Source organism: Poecilia formosa, unplaced genomic scaffold (genome assembly GCF_000485575.1).
Source record: "Poecilia formosa unplaced genomic scaffold, Poecilia_formosa-5.1.2 Scaffold105, whole genome shotgun sequence".
In the NCBI taxonomy this organism is placed as follows: domain Eukaryota; kingdom Metazoa; phylum Chordata; class Actinopteri; order Cyprinodontiformes; family Poeciliidae; genus Poecilia; species Poecilia formosa.
In genome coordinates this window covers 555,064-578,637 of record NW_006800044.1, presented here as the reverse complement: position 1 = coordinate 578,637, position 23,574 = coordinate 555,064, and the positions used below count along the sequence as shown (strand labels likewise).

The 23,574-nt window shown below is 40.4% G+C and overlaps 1 protein-coding gene and 1 long non-coding RNA gene across 3 annotated transcripts; one reads left to right on the top strand and one right to left on the bottom strand.

The window, feature by feature from the left end:
* On the bottom strand, positions 1-16,422 carry LOC103143103 (amyloid-like protein 2). Of its 2 annotated transcripts, none has more exons than XM_007559511.2 (16): positions 16,219-16,422; positions 15,258-15,387; positions 14,124-14,236; positions 12,490-12,674; positions 12,086-12,408; positions 11,132-11,259; positions 9,562-9,636; positions 9,310-9,468; positions 8,992-9,120; positions 8,634-8,733; positions 6,098-6,265; positions 5,920-5,940; positions 5,717-5,775; positions 4,837-4,899; positions 4,547-4,690; positions 1-2,802 (listed from the first exon to the last, which is right to left on the bottom strand). In XM_007559511.2, exons 1-16 carry the CDS (start codon positions 16,387-16,389, stop codon positions 2,701-2,703), a joined length of 2,070 nt encoding a protein of 689 aa, XP_007559573.1. In that variant the 5' UTR covers positions 16,390-16,422; the 3' UTR covers positions 1-2,700. The 2 variants fall into 2 exon arrangements, with proteins under 2 accessions (XP_007559573.1, XP_007559574.1); XM_007559512.2 differs by having other exon boundaries at positions 1-2,799.
* Positions 16,423-19,616: 3,194 nt separating this feature from the next.
* Positions 19,617-22,996, top strand: LOC103143102 (uncharacterized). Its single transcript, XR_476751.2, has 3 exons — positions 19,617-20,052; positions 20,411-20,486; positions 22,566-22,996. It is a non-coding gene; the product is annotated as an uncharacterized LOC103143102 (long non-coding RNA).
* Positions 22,997-23,574: the final 578 nt, after the last annotated feature.

Below are 23,574 nucleotides of genomic sequence, written 5' to 3'. Positions count from 1 at the left end.
TTAAGGGGTCATTCACCTTTATTACACTTTTAATGAACTCAACCAGTTTAAATTTGCCAGATTGTTTACAGTACAGTTACACAGGAACACTTTGCCAAATAAAGAAATCTGTCTCAAGAAGTCACGGAGCATGTCTTTGGTTAAAGGTCTCAATGAAAATGAAGAACAGCTCTTTCAGTAGTAGTAACAACATCCCAGTGAGTAAATTTACATCGGTTCACCAGGTGTAACAACAATTTAGTTGTGCTTAATGCCACTGCATGTCAATTACGATTCACATTTCCTCAGCATCATCTATTTTTTATTTTTTTTTTTGCATACATGCTTTTAATTACATGTGAATTGCGTGACCCTCAATCCAACTGATTGTTACATAATAAATAAAAAATACAGAATAGTTACATCCAAAACACAGCATTGTAAAAGGCAATAATGCAGCAATCAAAACCTCGATAACATAGTTTATACTTTTATTAGGGAGTAAGGGGACGGACCAACGAAGAAGAAGAAGAAGTCTAGAATTTGAATCAGGATGTTTAAGTACAAATGTGACTTGAGTAACTAGAGTATACACCATGTTGAGTTTTGCTAAATGCTGGTAGGAAACCTTCGGTGGTTTGGGAAACACAGGCAAGCTTATTCTCATCTATGGTTTCAGTAGTATCATTACAAGATCGACTGACTTAAACTGTGAACATACAATGTTTTCATTCACTAACGGAGCTGTACACTTTATACACGGGGCTGCGACTTCTCTTATCCTGTCATAACATGACCACAACCCGCTTTTTAACCCACCTAACGAGACAAACAAAATTATGGCAAACCTCAATTTCATTTTTTCTCTTTTCTTTCTGAAAACACACACACACACACACACGCACACACCCGCGCGCACACACAAATAAAAAGAAAAAGCCCCTCCCCTCACTCAGTTTCTTCAGGAGCTTTTTGTAAAACTGCCAGCAGACATAAACAAACATGGCATTGCTTGTGCTAAAACATATAATTAAAGCCTGATAAACTCCACAGTGTGACCTTTTCTAATCGAGGTGACCAGTAATAAATTTTAGAGGGTAGAGGAAAACAAAATGACACACTAAGCCGTAAACAGTTCGTCAGAATTTCAAGGGGCAATCCCTTTTCTTGACTCGCCTATTTAGGGTAGCAGGTTGATCATAAATATGAAAACTAGAATGAGTCATTCAGTTGAAAGCCTTTCTACGAGGAGACCTATATGAAGCTTCTACAGACTACTATAATCCAGTGTGATGAGTTTAAAGAGGTCAAATTGATGTATATATATATATATATATAGATAGATATATATTGGAAAAAAAACAAGAATATGACTACCATGGCAGAGTGTCTTTGTCTAGACTCTAGATGATACTTCATATGGTGACCCAATACCATAGTTGTGCCCTTTTTCTTTCTTTTTTTTTTTTTTTTTTACACTTTACTGCTCTGTGCAGGATTTATTTAGAATAATCCCTTTGCTCAAATGTGAAAATAAACAGGCTGCTACACAAAGTGATGACAAGGGCACCAGGGAAAGCATCCTTAAATGTGTCAAAGTGCGCTACCTACCGATGTTCACTACAAGGGGAGTGACGCATTAAAAGTAAAAGAGGGAGGAATCTCAACGTCTACCTCAAATACATTCAGAAAGTAGTTGCTGTGTCGTTGTCTTGTGCTGGTTTTTACAACAGTCCGTTTTCAATCAGCCATGTTAGGAAAATGTTTCTCCTTCTCATAACAGCACAATGTGTTTATTATTATTTCTTTATTTTATTTTTTTTAAACATATTATTTCCATTACACCGATGCAAATTAATCATAGAAATGCCTACATCTAGTAGCAGGTACTTACGTTATTTACAGTGTCCGTCTGGAACGTTTTGGACTCTTCGAAAGCAATGACAGGAACAACACAAATAAATACTGCAGCATCATACACCAAAAAGTTGTCATGCTTCCAGTAAACCAATAGACTTCAGAATATTCTGTTAGCACGGATCTTTTTGAAAGCCGAATAGTAAAACAAATAAACTGGCTAAATTATGTCTCGTGTGCATTCTTTTGAACAACCGGCACATACAGTGTTTCTGCGTTAATTTGTGTTTTTAAATCAAAGCCCGTTTGTCACATACATTCGTAAACTCCACATCTTTCCCTACCGTTGTCATAGTAACTCGTGGAGGTAAGTTTTCAGCTAGACTATCAGCTAGGCTGCCATTCACGCTCATCTACACAGATAAATCTAACCGTGGTTCAGCCTCAAGAAAGAAACTACTCATGAAAAATAAATACTAATAATAAAGCATTATGCACCATTCAAAATTCAGTTTCAAGGGAGGAGCAGTAGGTCAAGTCATGCCACAAGGATGAGATGGATGGTTTCTGCGTTTATGAAATGGTGTAGCTCTGCTTACCCAAAAAGGAATATTTGACTACAATAAGTAATATAGGATTGTGTTACATCTCATTAATCGCATTACGATGCGATTAACTGGCTATGGGAAAGGAACCTAGCACTTTATCATCAGTTAATTTAAATATGCAACACGTCATAGATCCATCACAGGAAGTGCATCTGGGACACCACTTTCAAGACGAGTGGGGAGACAGGTCGGAGGGGAGGGGGGTTTGGAGGGACAAAATGTGGTCAGGCATGACTTGCTGGTAGCATCCAGTGCTTCAGTTCATCTGCTCAAAGAACTTGTAGGTGGGGTTCTCGTAGCCGTGGTTTTGCATTTTGTTGAGCTGCCTTTCCTCCGGTGTCAACATGGGATCGACCTGCTGCCAAAAACAACAAGGGCTTGAGTTATAACATCGAAGGAACATATGCAAATAGAGCTCATGCCATTGACTAGGATAAAAACAAAGGTGTTCAAGTCATAGAAGGGAAAATACCAGTGAAAAAAAGGATGGAGGGAATTGATAGATTTCTCTACACAAACCGTGGAGACACTTGGCAAATCTATGCAGAAACCTTTAAATCGAAACGTCTTTAGATCACAACAGATTTACTCTTTAGCACACAGTCAGTCCATGCAGCAGGTCTGTAACAGTCAGATTTGAAGGTTTTATTATCTTTTTTACCTCCCTATAGCACACAGTAGTGTACAACAAATAAGATAATATCTGCCTAAAATGTCAGTCATTTTAACTCCAATGAAACCAAAGCCGATAATAACTTGTCAAAAATATCCTGTTTTTTTTAGATTTTTTTTGATAAAAACATTTAGTCATACATTCATTTCTTTACAAGACCAGGCACACGCAAACACCTGCGTTACATTCCCACCAAAGACTTTTTTTTTTTAAAAAGCTTTTGTGCAGTTTGTAATTAATAACCAGTATACCTTGCCAAGTCATCCTGGTAGTTTATTCATATATATGTGCGTTGCAGCACTCTCTCCTGAATAATGGTTTCAGGACCTATTTGTAATAGTACTTGTACTAAAATCAATTTGATCATACTGTTAACTAGCTTAGACATTTAAATTCACAATGTCATCATATATGATTAAACATAATTAATTAACTTCTGTGACGTGTTCTTACTAAGCTGCTCGCTCAACAGATTGCGCCAGATTTCAGGAAGAGGGCGGCGATTATGTGACCCACATTTGTAACACAGTTAATTGCAAAATGTTGTTCTCACGCAAAATCATTACTGGAAAATTATTATATTATTGGTTACATTTTAAAGGGTCACAATTAGGTACTGGGTATTATGTTACTGGTTGCTTCCAGTTGTTTTGTTTTTCTGACTTGTTGACAGTTCCTGACTAATGAAAATCAACAGCAATCTGCTTTATTCAAGTAGCATGTTGAACGGTAAAGACAACATGAAATCCTAGATCGCTCTTTAAAAATGTCAAGACACTCAACTTCAAAAAGTAAAACATAAAAGCTATTGAGTAAGTATGGCACTAGTAATTTTGTTTGTAAGCGAGACAGAAAAACAACAAAAGAAACCCCCAAATAATAACGCAGGGTTTTACCGAGTTGATGTTATCACCGGTCTATTTACCCCTAACAGGGACAAGTCTGAACAATCTTAGTTTGGTGAAACAGAAGGATGTTTCTTTGGATGATCTAGTTGGCGTGGAATCGGTTCGAAATGCGATTAAGCTACTTTTATCTCAGACATTTTGCAGCTTGTCACTTCCACATCAAGCTGCTCTTCACATAAGTGTTTGTGGTTATCAATGCTGACGATGTGAGACTCTGTGGTTCGTTACTGATAATTTTCCATGTGAAACATGTCTTCACGCACGACTTGGTAGAGTATTTAATGCAAACCTATTATGGCGAAAGGACAACAAAAAGGAGCTATTTGGACGTTAGCTGCAGATTAACTGAGCTGAGTTAGATTGGCCTTTTAGTCTTTTTATCCAGACAAAGGAGCACAATGTACTGCAGGCAAGATGGTGACTTTTTATCTGCCAAATTATAACATTAAAACCCATGACAACAGTTTTTTTTATTTTATTTTACATTTATTCCTAAATTAAAGGTCTGGTTTGGGTCCTACCTCCACAATGCCATGGCTAATAGTGCCGTATGGCTTTCTGCGCACCAGAAGCAGGCTGATGACCATCACCATGGCGATGGCTACGGCCACCACCAGCAACCCAACCATGGCGCCACGGTTAAACGTGTCCAGGGCATCAGGTTGCTTTGGGAGGAAGCAATATTAAACAGCAAAGAGGTTTCAGTGCAGAATATGTCATTGTTATTGTAATTTATCACAATAAAATACAATTTTCCACATATCAAAATTCTTTCAAAGGCTTAGAAAACATTTGCAACACAAGCTCTTACCAGTTCGTCTCTTGCGATCTCATTGGGCTTGAGTACCTGTTTCAGCTCAGCAGAGGTGTTAATCTGCATTAACACAGAATATATAACAATAAAAAACTACGTAGGTGCATCTCAGTAAATCAAAGTACCATCAAAAGGTTCATTAGTCAATGTGACTTAGCTGATTCAGTTTCTAAGAAAATTTGAATATTTAATCATCACCCCTTCCCCACCCTCCACAATGAACAGTTAGAATTAATTCATTTTTTTTCTTTCTTTACAGCAATACAAAGTCCCAATTACTCACCTTGAGCATTAGAATTTTGGCTACTAAAAATATACTTCTGCCAGTTAGATTCCATCAAACTTGCCGAATATAACATTTTCAATATTGTGTCCAAGCCGGTCTTTGCAATTGTGATATTGCATATGGTGATGTTTTGATCGTAATTGATATATTGTGCAGCAGTGCATAAGACCAAAAAAAAAAAAGGCTGAGCACTAGCAGCCGTACAGACGGACCTCAGGCTTAGATTTGAACTCACAACTTTGTTTCTATAAGGTGACAGTGTGAACAGCTCCACTAAGGTGCAGCCCGTCTCTGAGCATGATAACGGAAAGCTTAGTTGAAGGAAAAAGTGAAGAAGCAGTGAGAATAACCACAGCCCAAGTGCAGAAGGTCAGTGATCACAAAAAAGTTTGAAATGTGTCCTTGTGTGACTAATATTTTTAACCTTATGCATTTAAGTAGTGACGCTAACGTCTCAGTGCAAAAACATTTTCAAGGAGATGTTTCAAGTGGACATCTTCTCACATCAACCGTTTCTGTCTAATGAAATATAAGTGAACATAAAATACTCAGCATTTGTAGACAGACAGAATAAAGTGACCATCAGCTTACCTTTTCTTCATATTCATAAGTAGGACCTCTCTCAGATGTGGTGTAATCGTACTCATCCTCTGTACACACGAGGAACAGATAAAAAAAAAACAAAAACAAAACAGAAGCATAATAAGCTATGAGAAATGTTAAGATAAACAAATTGCTGTAATTAATGTAAAGTGCACAGTTCTGCGGTTAAATGATGCCGAACTGTAGCTCACCTTTCTTATTAGACTGTAAATCTAGGAGAAAAAGGCAGGAAGAGGGAAAAGAAGCATCATTAACAAGAGTAATGAGCGAGAAAGCAGACCATCATTTTACACGTCCTCACAAAATGAGGGAAGAGCTAAAGGACGTTAGATACGTGGGCGCTTGCATGAGTAATGAGCGAGCGAGTACCAATGCGAGGAGGATAGGGGCGGTTCTGGAAGGCCCTCTCCTCCTCCTCTTCATCATCCTTCTCTTCCTCGCTCTCTGCCGGTACGAGCTCTTCGGTGGTCCGAGTCTCAGAGAAGGAAGTGGTCATGAGTTCACTGATGTCCCCTCGCTCCGCCTTGACAAGCTCCTCTGCAGGGATTGCACAAAAAGCACACATTATCAATGCTAATTTTCTGTTCTGTTGAAAGGCTTGAGCCTTTAATAATGCATTTGAACAAACCGTTGAAATGACTTTTTAAAACATGAACTGAACACACGAGTTTCAGCTCATTTATTCTAAACGCAGACGCAAATATATGAACACATTCACACTGGTGTCGCGTTTTACCACCATCAACGAGCTCCCCGCAAACGTCTTGTGGGCTATTTCACAATTCATCAAGGGCGCTTTGTTAAAGTTCTTTTTTTTTATCGATTTGTTTCCTGGCAGAAGCACAGTCCACACTCTAGATAGCTTCGTGCTAGCTCGTTTATTCACCTTAAAGCTAGCCATATGTCCGTTTGGGATCGGCAAGGTTGGGAAAATGAGCATTGAGCTTTTAACCGTCTGACCTGAAGCTGACAGGAAGTGGGATCGGAATGTTTCATTGCAACCCAGGAAGAAAAACAGGCCCAGTGTGACATAAACCACGATGCTGCTGGAACAACAGCGCCACTGTTCACCAGAAGGAAACCCTCAGTGCCTTTAAGGTATTTAGAGAAGGCCAGACATAATAAAAAAACAAAACAAATAATATTACATATAAAGGATATACGATGCATTTTTATACCACTTATTTTTTTATTTTTAAAGTTTTTTCTGGCTTTAGTGGCTTTTACTTGACGTTGGTCAGACAGGAATGTGGGTTGCGAGACGGGAAAGACAGGTCAACATGCCGGGACTCGAACCTGTGACGACTGCGTCGAGGAGTAAGGCCTCCGTTTATTTATTTTATTATATATAAACTGAAATAATCAGAGAAATGCTTCTCTGTAAAAACAAATGTGTATATGGATTTTTGTCCATTCATCCGTCCGTCCATCCATCCATCCATCCATCCATCCATCCATCCATCCATCCAGGTTGAGACTTTCCGCCACCAAACAGAAATCAGAAAAACCACTGAAACAAAGAATCTGTCCTAAGGCAACGTTCACAATGACACTTTAGCAATGCATGGATGGATTATTAACAAAATTCAGTGAAAGTGAAATACAGATTCAGTTCGAACTGAACATCTATTATTGTAGAACAAGAGGTACAACCTGTCTGAGTGAGCCAAGGATTTTTTTTTTTCTTTTCATGTTCAGCGTATTAGCGTTGACATTTGTTCAAATAAAAGAAGCTCTTGGTGGTCTGTCTGGGTGTAAATGTGTTGTGAACTATCAGTACAGAAAATCCAGTAGGCCGGCTGTGTGGTTGAGCTGTCAGTTTACCACAGATCTGATGCAAACTTAGCAGTTTGCTTAGAGAAGGTGGAAGGGCTGCTTTTGTTCGAGTGCTGACAACTGAGCACGGCCTGTGTCAGAGCTCGCAATGAAGAAGATTTGTTTGGGGGGTGGAGGGGGGGGTTATTGGGTTGGTTTTTGATAGAAAAGGGGCGGCTACGTTGTTCTCTGTGACACAAGTTTTAACTCAGCCGGTGCTGACCGAGAGAGAGGCTCCTGCTCTTGTCGGCTTAAAATTTGCAGCTGCCTACATGGGTTAGGCTGCTTACCTTCTTCAGAAAATGTTTACGGTGAGACAGAACACTGATTGAAGTAATAAAGAAACAATGTCAGAAAAATGCTCAGAGGACTCAAGACTAGGCCTTCAAACCTAAAATCCCTGCAACTGCTCATCATTAATAGCACAATGATCAGCAGTTATTTTGCTGAAAGTGAATGAAATTTTTATATATATATATATAAAACATAATTTTATATATAAAATTAGCAAGACAACTTCCAAATTATTCCAACTTTACCTAAAAACAACAACTAGATTATTGAAACTTGGCCACAAATCTTTGTTCCAGCAGGACAATGATCCCAGAAACACACTGAGTCTGGTTTTGGATAAAGCACAGCAAGATTAAAGAAAAAATAAGTTTAATGTGCTTCACATCTGGAAAGCAACAAATTTAAATAAAGTGAAGTATAGACGTATCAGGTGTATGTCAGAAAGTTGTTGGCAGCTAACAGTGCGTTGCAGCTCAACTTGCTAGCCAGGAGACAAACCAAATATTGGTGGAAGCGTATTTACACATTTCAGTTTGTATATACATATATATATAGTTGTGACCTTTATAGAAATAAGACAAGAGTTCACAAGAAATCTCAATTTGAGCACCCGCATTACTGTCTAATAATTATCAGCATTTCTTTCACTTCTACATTGAAAAAAACACTTGATAAATTATTAAAAGATACAAATATTGTAACACTTATTCACATTGTAAGCGTATGTAATTTAAACATCTTCCTCACAAGGCTGACTGTAAAACCGAACGGTTCAGAAAAAAGCCGTTTGTCTTACGGATGTCACCGTGCAGCTCCTCAGCTAATGTTGGATCCTTGTAAAGCAGAGCAAGACTCTGGTTCATCCTCTCCTCAATAACATGGAGATGTGTGTAAACCTGCAGAATAAAGAAAAATATATATATATATGATGTTAGCTAAGAAAACTGGGAAAAAAAAAACCTGATCAAAAACTAGAACCAGTTTTCTCCATTTAGCTGCTTTTAAAGCCCGCAAAGATCTCACTTTAATGGAGTTGAGGCCGACAGATGTGAAATTTTTTGAACTTCTCTGAAGCACGCAAGCTCTTCGGCACAAACTGTTCTCCGAGTTTCACCGTCAGCAGAAAAGACACCTTGCCTCCTAAAGCCTCCCACCTGGAATTTCATCTGCTCAGCTTTCTGCGGGTCGACTGCCACGATGTGCTGGTAGTGCCTCAGAGTGTGTCTGCGGTCCTTCTGCTCTGCAGCCATGTAGCGTTTCAGAGCCTGCAGCACGCGCTCAGGCTGGAAGTTAAGAGAGAGAGAGAGAGAAAGGAAGGAAGCAATCAGGAAGACCCGGCACTGCGACATCAAGAAGCTCGTCCACTCTCTGCCAGAAATGTGAAATCTTAAACCCACTTAGGATTATTACTCGGGTTTGCGCTGCATAAATCTCCATTTTCTGCCGTGGTATGCGCTCTGCGATGGATTTACCTGAGGGGGATCAGCTTGCACAGCTGTCAGGTAGTTCTCCAACGCCAGGCGGCGGTTGTTGTTGAGAATGACCTCGACTCTGGCGAGGTGAGTCTCCACCAGCCTCTGCCTCTCCCCGGCGACCTGTTCCTCCAACGTCTGCAGCACAGACTGGAAGTGCTGGAAGAGAGAACAAGAGTAAGCTGATAACCCGACGAACGGCTCGGGGAAATGTTCAGACTTAAACTCAGACGGAAGTATAAAAATGTCTACCTCGTTCAGGCCCTGCCGCTCTAACTTTGGCAGGTTTTTGGACTGGTTGTCTGCCTCTGCCCACTCCTTCATTATCTGATCCATGGAACAACACAAATTCACATTATCTCTGTAAAATGGGCAAACTCAGTCTGGATGTGCCAGCTAAACAGAGTGCAGGATTTCCCCCAGCGTAAAGCCACCAGGCTTTACTTGTGGCCGCACCAGGCTTAGCACTGCTTATTACTTTCAGTTTTTTTTTAAATCTTTGCATTTTTTTAAGACTTTATAGTTGGTGTTCAGATATTAATCTTCAATCTTCCAATAACACATAATTATCAAGTGATATTTTCAAATTTTCTGTCAACTTTAAACATTTTTTAACTCCAAAAACACGACGGGCCGCTGGACGAATGACCGCCGAGCGCCCCAACCACTGGGCTTAGCAGGTTTTCTGGGGGAAACCCTTGGAGTGGTAAATTGCACATCCACCAAATGTTAACTCGGTAAAACATATGTAAAATATTTAGACTTTTATTCAAGAAAGCGGTAAAAGGTGTGCAACAACCGCAGTTCCAAAATCCATTAATTAAAATTACGGAAAGTATGTGTCATAAAATAAAATCTATATTTTTCCATCGCTTATTTGGTACCTGCACTTTCCCCAAAGTGGCTGGGGAACACACAGCATTTTTGAAAAGCGCGCATACCATTGGACTTATTTTGTTTCTTTACAAACACAGTCTAAAGGTGTTTTGGAGTTTGGTGATGGTTAAACTAATGACCCATTGGGTAACATGGAGATGTTTTCAGCTTGACATTTAATGGGTTAAATGATAAACACAAAGTAGTGTAGAATTGCAAAGTGGTAAGAAAGTCATACGTTTCTCAAATTTATTACCGATCCAAACTGTGAGGAATGCATGGCAGCTTTTAATTAACGTCTTGCAATGGACTGGACCGTTCTAACACATGAATGTGATTTGATTGTTTGCTGTATGCTTAGGGTAACTGCCCCGCTAGAAAATGAACCTAAACAGATTTATTCCAGGACTGTTCCTGTGTCTCATTTTCTCAACAACTACGAACGTCTATTGCTGCTAGAGGAAACAATTCCCACACCATGTTTGACTGTGAGAAGGTTGTCTTCAGGGTCATGTGAAGGATTTATTTTTCACCACAAGTACAGCCTCTAAATAGTGTGTTTGGGTGTATGTAGGCCAAAGAGTTCAAGTTTGGTCAGGGGCCCTTTCATGTGTTTCCTGTGTCCCGCATGCAACGTGTGGCAAACTATGAACTCTGGTTTGCTTCTTGCCACACAGAAAGGCCAGATTTGTAGAACACACTGCTAAGAGTTGTGCGGTCAACAGCACTGCCACGTGAGTTCTGGGCTCTCTTGGCCTCTTGGCTACTTCTCTGATTAATTCCCAACTTGACAAAAAAAAAATGTGCAGAGGGGACCGAAAAGCCTCAGCGGCTCGGCAAACGCCAACAGACTCTCGTTTGTTAATTTAATGGAAAAACAAGAGCAAACGTCTGTCAAAACGAGCCCGACGTGCGGCTTCCCCACTCCCCGCCCTGTGAAATTCACCTCATTAATGCGCTTCATCCTGCGCTCCTCCAGGTCGGTCTTGGCACGTAGGAAGTTGGCGTGCTCCGTGTCGTCCACAGGCTTCTCAAAGTAAACATCAACCCCATCCGTGGGGCGAGTTGTGGTGACTGAATGGGAACAACAGGAAGCTGATTGTTAATGGCGGCATAAGCACGGCAACAATCGCCCCATGAATAAATGGATAGTCTAAGCACATTCATTAGACAGTCCATCATCTGAGCACCATCATTCTTTGGTGTCGGGACTAAAAATGCAGTTTACTAATGAGGAAAGCGATGAGATATGGTTTCTTCTAGCTCGCTTCTGATGTGCAATGGAGAAGCTTTAACTCTTTCTTTTTCTATAACGAGGCCTAAGCCGAGTGGTAACACAGACTGAGAGCTTTTGCTTTCACTCTTGGATTAAATTTGAATCTTAGCAAAAGGATAACTGTTTATCCCCTTAAAATAACACAAAGCAACACAACAGTCCGCCTGCGGGTATTTCACTCGCCACTTTCTGTGCAGCCCCGAGCAGCCAGTATCATTTAATATCGATCTACCATCCTGAAATCGTTCTGATCGGAACTTTCATGTGCCGTGGTTAGCTTCTGTATTTACTGTGCACACACACACAAGCATGAACTCTGCTGTGGCCTTGCTGTGGTTGTGAATGTATGTTATGCACCAGATTAAAGTGAAACACTTTCACATGAACATTTGTTGAGGTGAAGGGGGTTAGAAAATACTGATGGGAAGTTGAACTGGAAGGAAATGGAGCTCCAGTTGTACATGTAGCATGCAGCAATGCATACATGCACTGTAGTATGCGGTGATATGTTTCGGATCTGTGACTGCGAGGGATGACGTGTTCAGTAGGAGTGGCGCCGAGGGCCATTTTCCACAACTGCTGCTTATGCGGCTGCGTTTGTTTCGGAAAAAACGAGTCACTTACAGCTGTCTCCCCTGACCAGAGGGGCAGAGGTGGTGGGTTTGTGGCTTTTGTCGTTGTAAAACGAGTCCAAGTAGTCGGACGTCTGGTAAGGACCCAACTCAAAAGGGTATTCGTACTCCTCCCGGTCCTTCACAGCCGCTGTCTCTTCTTCTTCGTCTTCTTCTTCTTCCTCCTCTTCTTCTGCCTCGTCCTCATTGATGTCGTCTTCCTCTTCTTCCTCCTCTTCCTCCTCATCTATCACTTCGTCGTCCTCGTCCTCCATGTCGACCTCGTCCAGGTCCGTTTCCGGAGAGGGGCTCGGAGTGGGGACCATCGCCTTGGCGCTGTGGAAAATAGTTAGTTTTTAAGATGGGGGCTAGTTTCTGAAATAGCGGCCTTCGAAGGGTTCGGCGGAGTCGTCTTACACTGAGTTGAGTTTTCCGGCTGTCTGGGACGCGAGCGTCTGAGGCACATCCTTTTCCTCTGTCTCTCCTTTTCCGTTTGAGCTGCTCCGGCCCGGACAGCAGACATATTCGACGCCTCGGAAGTGGTCTCCGCATGGCAGCAGCATCCCGTAGCTGTGGAGCTCGAGATTCTCAGCGGTGCATTCCTGACACAAGGGAAGACAGAGGAGGGAGTCTAATTTAGGGTGTTATTTATAGGATGCTGAGTCAATACTCTGTTAAAAGGTAAAAAAAAAACAACAAAAAAAAAACAGTACTGAGGTATTAAATAGTGTCTTTTATTTCCTGCAGAAGTGTTTAAACTCCCTGCACTTTTTCACACTTTAGTCACATAGAAGTACCTCAGTGTATTTTAATGGGATTTTATACGACAAGCCCACACAATGACGCAAGTAATTGTAAAGGGAAAAAGAAAATGATTTTCACTTTTTATTACACGTAAAATCTGAAAAGTGTGGCATGCATTTGTACGCATTCCCTTTTACTCCAATACCCCTCGACTAAAACCTACAGCAGACTTTCTGAATGTTAAGCCAACAATAAAACAAATGTCTTTTCCAGCAGCCATTGTACGGGGCATATGGCAGTAGACCGATTGACCAAATGTGCCGGACCTACATTCGGGTTGCTGTGTGAGGGGCTGGGCTCGGCTGGGGTTGCTAGGCAACGATACAGAGTGACTTAACAACGAGAAGGTTTTTTGAAACAGCTCTTTTTCCAGACACTAAAAAAAAGATCGCCTCATTGCCACAAAATGGCTGGGTGTTTCTTAAAGCATTCAGGCTGGGGTTTTTTTGAAGCAGCTGATACCCAAATTGAAGTATAATACGCAAAATGTGAATTTTGCCCAAAATAGTTTGCTTTAAAATACTCTTCTTTGTGAGTGAAGTTGCTTAAAGCCAATGCAATGATATATTGAGCTAAATACAGCTGAATTGTGAAACAAAAACTGCAGGAGGCTGCAAAACACTTGAGATTCAGGTGGAGGTTCACCTTCCAGCCTTAACAGACTCTCACAGCTTCAATGGAATCGTTTAGATCAAAGGATGCTCATGTGGAAGAAAGGCCCAGTCAAAGTCAAGAACTAAATTAAATTTAAAATCTGTGGCAAGACCTGAAAATTGATGTTCACTGATGCTCTCTATCCATGCTAATTGTGCTTAAGCTTTTTTTTTTTTCCTTTTTTTCTAAATTGCCAAAAGTTTCAGTTTCTAGATGTGCAAGGCTGGTATCGACAAACCCCAAAGAACTCAGAGCTTCAATCAAAGCCAAAGCTGAGTACAAACACTTACCACACTTAAGATTTTTTTTTTTATCAGTAAAATATTTAGCAAACTATGTAAAGTAATTTAAAAATACTGAAGGTGTCTAAGAGGGAGTGTTAACTTTATGCTTTGCGGTGCTGCTCACAGCTTTACAGCTTGGAGTGGTAAAGGTTTTCGATCTGCGTTGATTGGAAGAGACATTTTAAACCCACACAAATGTTAAAAAAAGAAGAAAAAAAAGAGAGAGAGAGAAATCAACCTCACTAGTTTTAAAACTTTCCACTTCAACCCTAATAGCCCAAGCTTGACTAAAACATAACTTGTTCTCACCTCCTTGGCAATGTTGTGCCAGTAGACATAACTCTCACAGATGTTCATCTGCTCCTGGTGGAGGAAACGACATCTGTCGGGCACCAGCAGGGACTCGCTTACATATTCGCCTTCTGCAGCAAAAAGAATGTGAACTAGAATTAAAGCGGCAATATAAAAAAGATTCATTAAAGGCCTGTTCTGACCAAAATGAATGTAAAATGTTATGTAGCTGTCATGAAAGTAAGGCCACAAATGCAGGTAATTTTGTATTAATACAACACATTGATTAATGCATATATTAATTACATAATTTATCATTTCACATGCTGCTTTAGACTTACAAAAAAGAAAAGAACTAACTGAACGGCCCTTACAGTGGAAATAAAAGTGCTGCCGAGACGTCAGTTGTTTAACCATTGTTAGCTTATCTGGCCCCCTGGTGGCTTTTAGGAGAGAAGGCATGTGAAGCAGAACGATACATGCAACCTTGAATTCTAACTAAATTTATAAAACTGCTCCAAAGACTATTAAAAAGCACAGGGTTTCCAACTGAGCAGCGTGGTATGTCATGCTGTTTTTGGCCAACATACCAAATTACGTCTGCTTTGTTTCACGATCTATAACACCGGAACTTCTACGGTTTGGACTAGTTCATCCAGCAGTACACACACACACACACACACACACACACACACACACACACATTCTTCACAACTACTGTTTGTGTGTGATATTATTGTCACAGCTTTGTTTGTCATACAAACATGGGTTTCCATGGCAAAACCCTGATCTAAATTAAATAAATAAATAACTCTAATTGGTCTTTTGGTCAGAAAGACAGTGAAATGGGTCTACCTGAAAACAAAAATCAGTAAAAGAAACTAAGGAAAAAACAAAACAACTTTATTTGCCAGGAATAGGGGATTAAGTCTGGAAACTCAAACAGTTGTCCATACGTAGTTATGTTTTTAGTTGCCCACATTAGGAAAACAATTAAATTAACAATTAAATGCAATCCTTTTCCAGGATTGCATTTACTTTTTTGTCAAATTTCTTGCTCGTCTGGGCGCAGTGGTTACATCAGGCCACTGATAACCAAAAAAAATAAAAAATAAAGAAATAAAATAAAATCAAATCATGATTCCTTCTTACCCACACAGCGGTAGGGCAGGACGATCAAGGGGCGCGTCTGACAGTGGTCCAACCCTTTCTTGCACCAGGCCTGGATGGTTACGGGTCTTTTAGACTCCTCTATGTGTGAGATTGGAAGCACTGGGTACATCTGGACGGTACGGGTGCATGCAGAGACGCCAAAGACACAGAAACAGATTGGTAGGTGGACAGAACAAGGGGTGCCGGGGGGGAGGGCAAGGAAACATTTTTAAAGTAAGGGATAAAAAATCATTTCCAGGATCAGAGGAGAAGGACAAAACTGACAGGGGAAACAGTCATGCAGCAGATTGCATAAATATACGACAGCGCTTTGTGTTGAACGGCATCAGAAACACCTCCCTAGGAGTATATTACAATAAATATTTCAGCACATTCCATTTTACATGTATTTTCACTTAAATGTAGCTCAACGGTTTGGAACACAGGCTTACATTGTCGCTTAATAGCAGCAGGTATGTAAATAGCTCAGTCTAGATGCAGGCTTTAATGCTATCTGCTTGAATGCAAAAGGATAAAAGCAAAGCTTCGTGTAAAAGGCACTGCAGATGCATTATGTCTCAGATAATCACATTAGAGGCCTTTCAGCTCTAAGGATGCCATCTGTAGAGAACGTGTCTGTTTTGGCCTCCAGGTGGCGTCTGGGACCCTTTGCTGCCCTGGTTTGAATTGACATTCTTACAGGAGGATTGTTTCAGGAGCACGAGTGCCATTGAAAACACACGGGTATAGTAAAAAGTAACAAGAAGAGGAGAGGAGGATGGTGGCGCATTGGTGAAATACTGTAATATTTCAGCAGACCGCCATCTCTTTACTATATATAGTTAATATATAGATTTTAAGGGGGAGGTTTTAGACAAACCAAAAGAGGAAAAATGTAACCAGTTGTGTGACGTAATAAAAAAATGCTGTTATTTAATCTTTCATGTTCAGATCCCCTTACCTCCTGACAGTATGACAGGATTTCGTTGGACTCTTTGAAGCAGCCCTGGCGGCCCTGAGGGTCCGGCTCCCACTGCCCGGTCTTTAAGTTCATGTGCATGAGCTGTCGGCCACAGAACATGGCGATCTGTGGCTCCGCCAGCTGGGGACCCGGCCCATTCACCTCGGTCATGGCAAAAGCCTGGAGAGCAGAGGGAAAGAGAAGAGAGAGGAGTTGACACCAGAGCGCCGTGGCGGACATTACAGAACATGAAGCTGGTTCGGGGGTAGACAGTTCTAGCTCTAACTGCAAATAGAAAAAGCCTGAGTGGAAGGCTGAGAAGAGGTGGAAGATCGAAAAAGCAGGTTGGGATAATGTACAGGAGAATCGAGTGTGGAGGCGTTAAAAAGGAGAGCAGCAATTCTGCAATCTAAAAACCGACAAAAACTGGTCAGTGCATCCTCTGGGAAACAGCCAATCAAATAAATAAATAAATAAATAATTAAACATTTGTAATTTTTCCACTAAATGAAAGAATCATCCTAATTATTGGGATGCACTGACAACAACACTAAATGTTAGCTAGTTTTGTGACCATTATCCTGCTTAAAATGAAATCTAGTTCGATCAACAATGGCTTAATAGCTTCTTTAATCTCTCTACATACATAAAAACAAACTATTTTGTTGGCAAAAGAAAATGTGTTCATTACATAAAACCTTTTTGGGCTCTAATCCAACTCTCCATCTTCATAAGGTATCGTCTCCTGATGATGGTGGCGCTTAGTGTTGTTATGAGAGCGTGCAGACTGCTCTAACAAAACTTATTATTTTCAAGTCTGGAGATTGGCTGTGTGGATGTGTTTACATAAAGCACAGTTATAATCTCAAAAATCTGATCTTTTTCTGGTCATCGAATGCAACACACTAAGAGCTACCAGTTCTCACAATGGTTTTTGAGTGAAAAAAGACTAAAAGCTGGCAGTTTTATCAGTGAGCATGAAGTTTAATATGAAGAAAAACGTTCAGAGATGCATGAAGCTATTCAAAAAGAGATTATGTTATGTAATTTCTTGATGCATGTTTGCAGTACATTCAGACTGTGGGAGAGAGCAGATAACAGGAAGGCTTAGTGAAGCACAGCAAAGTTGCTCCAGTTCATCCTTTTGAGTCCTTCAGCATCTGTCAGTCATGGACATTTGGAAATGTCAGTGGATTTTAGGAAATCTAAGATTTAAGGTAAGTATCTATGCATAACAGTGCTAATCAATGGCAAAAACAAATAAAAAATTAAACCAGAATTAAAAACAGAGATGTTGACAGGGGTTTAATTAATTATTATTATTTTTTTATTTTTTAGCTTGATTGGTCTTGATCAGCGATTAGCAGGTCAGAAACTCAGAACTCATATCAGTGTCCAATCAGTAAATGGTGCAGATGCACTTTAAAGCTCTGCTCCCATCCACCCCTTCGGCCTGATTTCCTTCCCTGGCCTTGTAGAAAGCTGGTATTGATCCTAGGAGATGTTGCCTTTGCCTGGGGGAGGGCTCAGGGGAGCCCACACAGAGGAACAAACACCGGCTAGGTCTGGGAGTCAGGTGTTAATACAAGCTCATTGACCGACGCGCCACTTCACTACATTAACACACAGTGCAGAGACAGAGGGAGCCAGGGGAGGAATAAAGGAAGGGAGGGGCCCGGCGGCTCTTTAAACACAACACACAAGGACTTGCTCTTCGCCAACAGACAAAACCGTTTCCATAGAGCCCTTAGGCATCATGACAATAAGACATATTCCATGTTTCTTTTGATGCAAAGAATACATGTCAAACAAAAAAAACACATTTGGGAATATCGGGGTGAGTTTCTGTGGTTGCAGCAGGATTCATGTTGGAGAACACGTTACATTGTTAACCGTCCAACCCTGAAATTTACCCCCACAAAAAAAAAAAAAAAAAAAAAGTCATCCCCGTATCGCCCGGAGCCGGCGTTCGGCTCGTGTCCTTTTCATCTGCGCTGACAGACAGCCAGATAGACCTACTGACGACAGACGAGACGAGCGACGCGGTGCCAATTAGAAGCAAGCATCCCGCGGGGAAGAAATCTGGGAGAAGAAGTAGGGGAGAGTGACGTGTGATCAAAGGAAAAGGCCTGCTTGGGCCGAACAGAGCTAAAGTGTTTGAAGTCCTAATTAAAATTTATACGGGATAAAATAAATATTTAAAATCCTGCGAGTAAATGTACAATAAATACAATAAGCCCTCAGCAGTCTGTGCATTCTAATTAAACTAAAAGGAGTTTGTGTTTCTGCATGCCTTAGCAGATTTTTCCGTTTGTAAACTACGGATCTGCTTTAAAACAAACAAACAAAAAAAAACGTTCCACCGTTTCCAAAAGCACGTCGAGGATTTTGGGGTTTAAGGTTGCATATCGCTTTTGTCACACTTACAAAGGCGGATGTTTGCAATGTTTTTGTTGATTTCATTTTTTTTTTTTTTGAACTCCTAGCAGGGTTGCAAGCTGTACAGCAAAGTTTACTTCCTCTGCTTTGAAAAAGAAAAATGACTTTTATCCCCTTCATGTTCTTCTATCCTCCTGCTGTTTTTAAGCTACGCCATCTTTCATCCATTCTGCAGCTCCAGGCTTGTGGCTAGTTTTGTTATTTTTCAGTAATTTATGACCCCCAGTGTTCTCGAGTCAAAATCACTGCCTAAAAGAAGCACACCATCAAAAAAAACAAACAAAAAAAAAAAACAAACCAGCTCATAAAAACATGTGTAGATATATAAAACGGTCAGTTACAGGTGGATGGTGATTAAAATCAGCGCTGAAAAAAAAAAAAGTTGCACATACAGTATGAACAAAATAAAATGTCCTGGTTTTACAGTATTAATGCAATGTTAAGGGAAGTCTACAATACGATTTTTATTTAAATAGCAAGAGAAGTAATTGCTAAAATAATGTAACATATTGATTTTTACATTTCTGCTACACATTTCTGAAAATTTCTTTACTTCTGTTTGGACTTTGACAAGAAAAACCATTACAAATTCAATTTTAAATTCAAATTTAGCAAAACATAAGATGTTTTGCTAAATTTAGCAACTGAAGATCATGTTGCTCCCTTAGTTTACACGCTGCCATTGTCACCGTGTTTTGCGAATGGGAATCTTTCCATGCTGTCCAATTTTGATTTTTAAATCCTTAGTTTATCTTGTGATCGGTGACCGGCTCATGCTCGGTGTTTACATTCCAAAGATTATCTGCATACAGTAACTGAATGCGTGCAAAGCCACACAAATGAATTTATTGATTTAAATCATAACAGAAAACATAAAATATATGTAGTCACTTGCTTTTTCAACCCTTGTTTACTCGAAGTAATGTTTTTGCACAGCTTCTGTTTTAAATTCATAAATTCAGGCTGTATTATCTTCACTTTCTAACATGATCACGTGGTTAAAATGGTTTCCTATTCGTGCTACGAGGTTAATGCCAATGGTTGCTCACCAGTTTTACATTTGCCATCAGTTTCTCGGCCTACATGGCTAGCCTGGGGTTTGCTGATCACCGTTTGCGTTATGCTGCATGTTTGTTCAGCTCCTCGTCTCGCTTATTGGAGTACTCAGTCACAGCCGCGTCTCCAGCGTGTTCTGCATCTGGGTCATCTTCGTCATTCGCACCGATTCTTGACAGATTGGGTTTGTTATTGGCTTGGTTGAATTGGATCTCCGGGCCACACGCTGAATTGAAACACGAGCACAGTGTGCTGTCTGCGTCTATCACGCATTACACAACGTTCAATATTTCATGACCAGAGGAAGATTTTTGCTCCATTTTGCTTGTGCGACACAATGTAATCAACTTTCTTGTTAATTTGTGGATGACTGATTGCTTTGGGGAAAAATCTATATATATATATTATATATTTCTAAAAGAAGCGTAAAACACTTTTAGATGTTTTCCTTCCGTTTCCATTAAGTTCGTACTGCAGGTAACGCATCGGGTTGGAAGGCAGAGATACGATCGTGCCACCTCTTAGCCATATACATTTTGTCGTCTTCTCCTTTGAGCTTAATTCTGCATTCAGAAAGCACAACCATAATGTAGACCTTTTATCACCACATGCCTCAAAATGCATAATTAAAATCACTGTTTTCAATTATTTAATTGTGCTGTTTTTCCTTTTTTTTATTTTTATTTTTTTAGGACAGACATGGGATGACGCTGCTCAAATCGTCGGCCCTGCTGAGCCAGTTCCTCCACAGACGTACCTCTGCATCAGAAAAGGTCAGTGCCACAAAGACAAATAAATAAAAAAAATAAATAAACGAACTTCCTGATATCTGAGAAGATAACACGGCAGCTCCAGCTCTCTCATTCTGCCAGCTCTCCACTACTGCACTTGCAGAAAATCAATGCTGAGCGACTGCAACTGTATCGCCACCTTTCTCCTGAATCAATAGCGGTCCATCAGGAGCCCGAGACCCAGACCTCCAGCCCAGTTCTGCGAGGCTAGACTGGAGGTCTCAAGCCAGATTGAGAATGAGATTATAGCTGCCCCATGTTGTGATCACCTCTGATAACACAGTATCTAATAGAAAATACTTTAGCTCAGTGATGGGCGATGTGGCGTCTGGGAACCTTTGCTTTAAATTGTAAGTAGTCATAGGATTGAAATGTATTTTGTTAAATTTTGAAACTTCTTTCTTAAACGCTGCTGGAAGGAGACTGACCAGATTGTGGATCTCCACTTAGTAAAAGAAGCAGAAGTGCAATGCTGTAGAGCTCTCAGTTAGCTAATGTCTGTCTAATTCAGTGTTAATGACATCATACGATTAAAAAAATACATTTCAAATAAGGAATAAAGTCCAGCTGTGAAAGGAGAACCCAAACTAGAAACAAAGAAAAACACAAGGCTCAGGATGCACAGGTCAGGATTTTGCGACCCATTTCCGACCTCTGTTTTTCTGAAGCCGATTTTAATTTCATTTCTAGGTTTACATTTTTAAATTTTAAGAACTAAAAATATGTTTTGAATGATGTAGATACACACAGTCACATTGAGACTGCACTAATTAATTCATTAAAATTAAAGTGAATATTGTTTTCCTCACACATAAGTGATATAATGGTTGTGATAATAAAAGAAGATTTTTTATTTTTATTTCAACCAGTCATTAAATAAATGAGGAGCAGAAGCAGCCTCACACTGCTGTGTGACAGTGTTGACACCATAAAACAGAATTCTTGCTAGTATTTTAAAACAGGCAAAAATAAACTCTGATATTAGCAATTAGTGCAGTCATGTAATTTAGTGCACTTAGCACTTTACTGAACTCTGTTCAAACGTCCTGGGATCTTCTGAATGTTTTACTCTCTGTTATTCTCTCACATCTTGAATGAACCAAATACTGTTGATGTGGAAGAGAAATGACATTTTTCCTTCTTGAGTGTCTTCTTGCACCTCTGTGCTTCGGCTGAGCTCAATCTAAAAAGGTAAGTATAGTAATGAAAACAGCTTCATGCCTTCTTCATTCAGAGCGCCGTAGCGTGTCGGTTCACTGATCAGAAAACGTTACATTTTCTAGCTTCTGACAAACCATTAATTCTGGTTAACGATTTCTCTGAACATCTCTAACTAAACGTCTTCATAACTTGTGAAAAACAAAACTTTCCCCACGGGAGGTTTTTAATTGAAAACACCAAATTTAACAGAAGAAAAATCTAGACGTGTGCTCCTGGAGCATCTGTGAACAAACTCACCTGTACAGCCAATCTCCACACTTTAAAAAAAAAAAAAGAGTTGGGCACAAAAACTGGAGTTTGACTGAGACGTTTGCACACTTTCAAACACCACAGCATCAAGGGCAGAAGCTACCTGGCAGAGACAGAGTTGGATTTGCGCCCAGAAAATTTTTTATGAGAATCACACTTTTATCTTCACCGGGGAGATGATGCATTTGTTGTTTTCTATGTCTGTGTGTCTGAGGAGGGATTAAATAAAACCACCAAGCCAATCACTTGTCAACATGGACGGTGGGATGGAGCATGGGCAAAGGTGGAACCCGAAAAATTAAAATCTCTGAACTTGGAATACTTGACACAGAATTTGACATGTTTTATAAATTATCACTGCCGTTGAATTATTTGGATCAAGACATGTCTAAAACTACAGTGTGAAAGGGTGAGAAAATATTAATGTGATTCTTTTTGGTTAGATCATGTGCATGTAAATAGTGTTTTTTTTGTGTGTTTTTTTTTTGCAATGGACAGGACCTGTACAGATCTCTGGAGTGTACAGTCACCATGCACAGAAGAGGCTGGGGCTACTACAGTGGTGCTGCCCAACAATCTTGTGCTCCACAGATCATGCCGTAGTGCTGATGAGGCTGAATAGGCTGACAGCTCAGTACCCTGACAGCTCCCACTGCAGGGAAGACTGCATCATTAATAACAACCCGGTGATATATGGGGAGACACATCGATTGGATTTCAACCTCCTCAACCCTTTTCTTTGCCTCCCTCAGTTCCCCTGTTTCTCTGCTAGGCTCCTCAAGATGCACCACTGACTAATCCTCTGCTCGACGATGACAAAAACACTCCGCACCAGTCATTATGGAACAGATGGTTCGTACCCAAAGACGGCCGCCGACATTTTTACAGATATTCGTCTTGTCGAGGAAACGATGCTGCCACGCTGAGCGTTAAAGAAAAGCAAAGCGGTGCGATCTGCCGCAAGCTGAACGTAAATGTTCGCGTCAGTCAGAATTGAGTTTGGGTCAGGGAGCTACATTTGCATGTTCCACCAGCATCTATCTTCCTGTGCTAATTAAATTTTCAGCACCTGTTCCTCCCTTATGTTGCAGTATGACTTCATCCTCTGTAATGATGCAATCTATCGGCCCTGGCGAGCAAGCCAAGAGCAAAGGATTCAGAGCAGGGGAGCCCACCCATCATTTGTCACATTTTACAAGCTGCTGCCGGGCTGTATGTTGAAGAACCGAGGCACATGGTCCAAGCAGATGCAGTGTGTTTACGTGCCGATGTGCTGGCAGCAACACTTCGTTTGTACAGTCGCAGTCACACAGGAGGTTCCGTCTCACCAATATCATGCAAATTTGTGCAGTTTGGTTAAATATTTTTATGTTTATTATCTTCAGATTTTTATTTTTTGCATTCTTATGTGTTTTTATTTGTTTGACTGCCACTTGCACTATCAGCGCAGCATTGAATGACATAGAGCAGCGAAGCATCGTCTCTATGCTTTGCTACGAAGTACTTATTTTTACTGACATAATTATTTAGTTTTGGCCTACAAAAACTAAAAAAACAAATTACTAACATAAGAGATATGTCTTCAAAATATACAAGTATA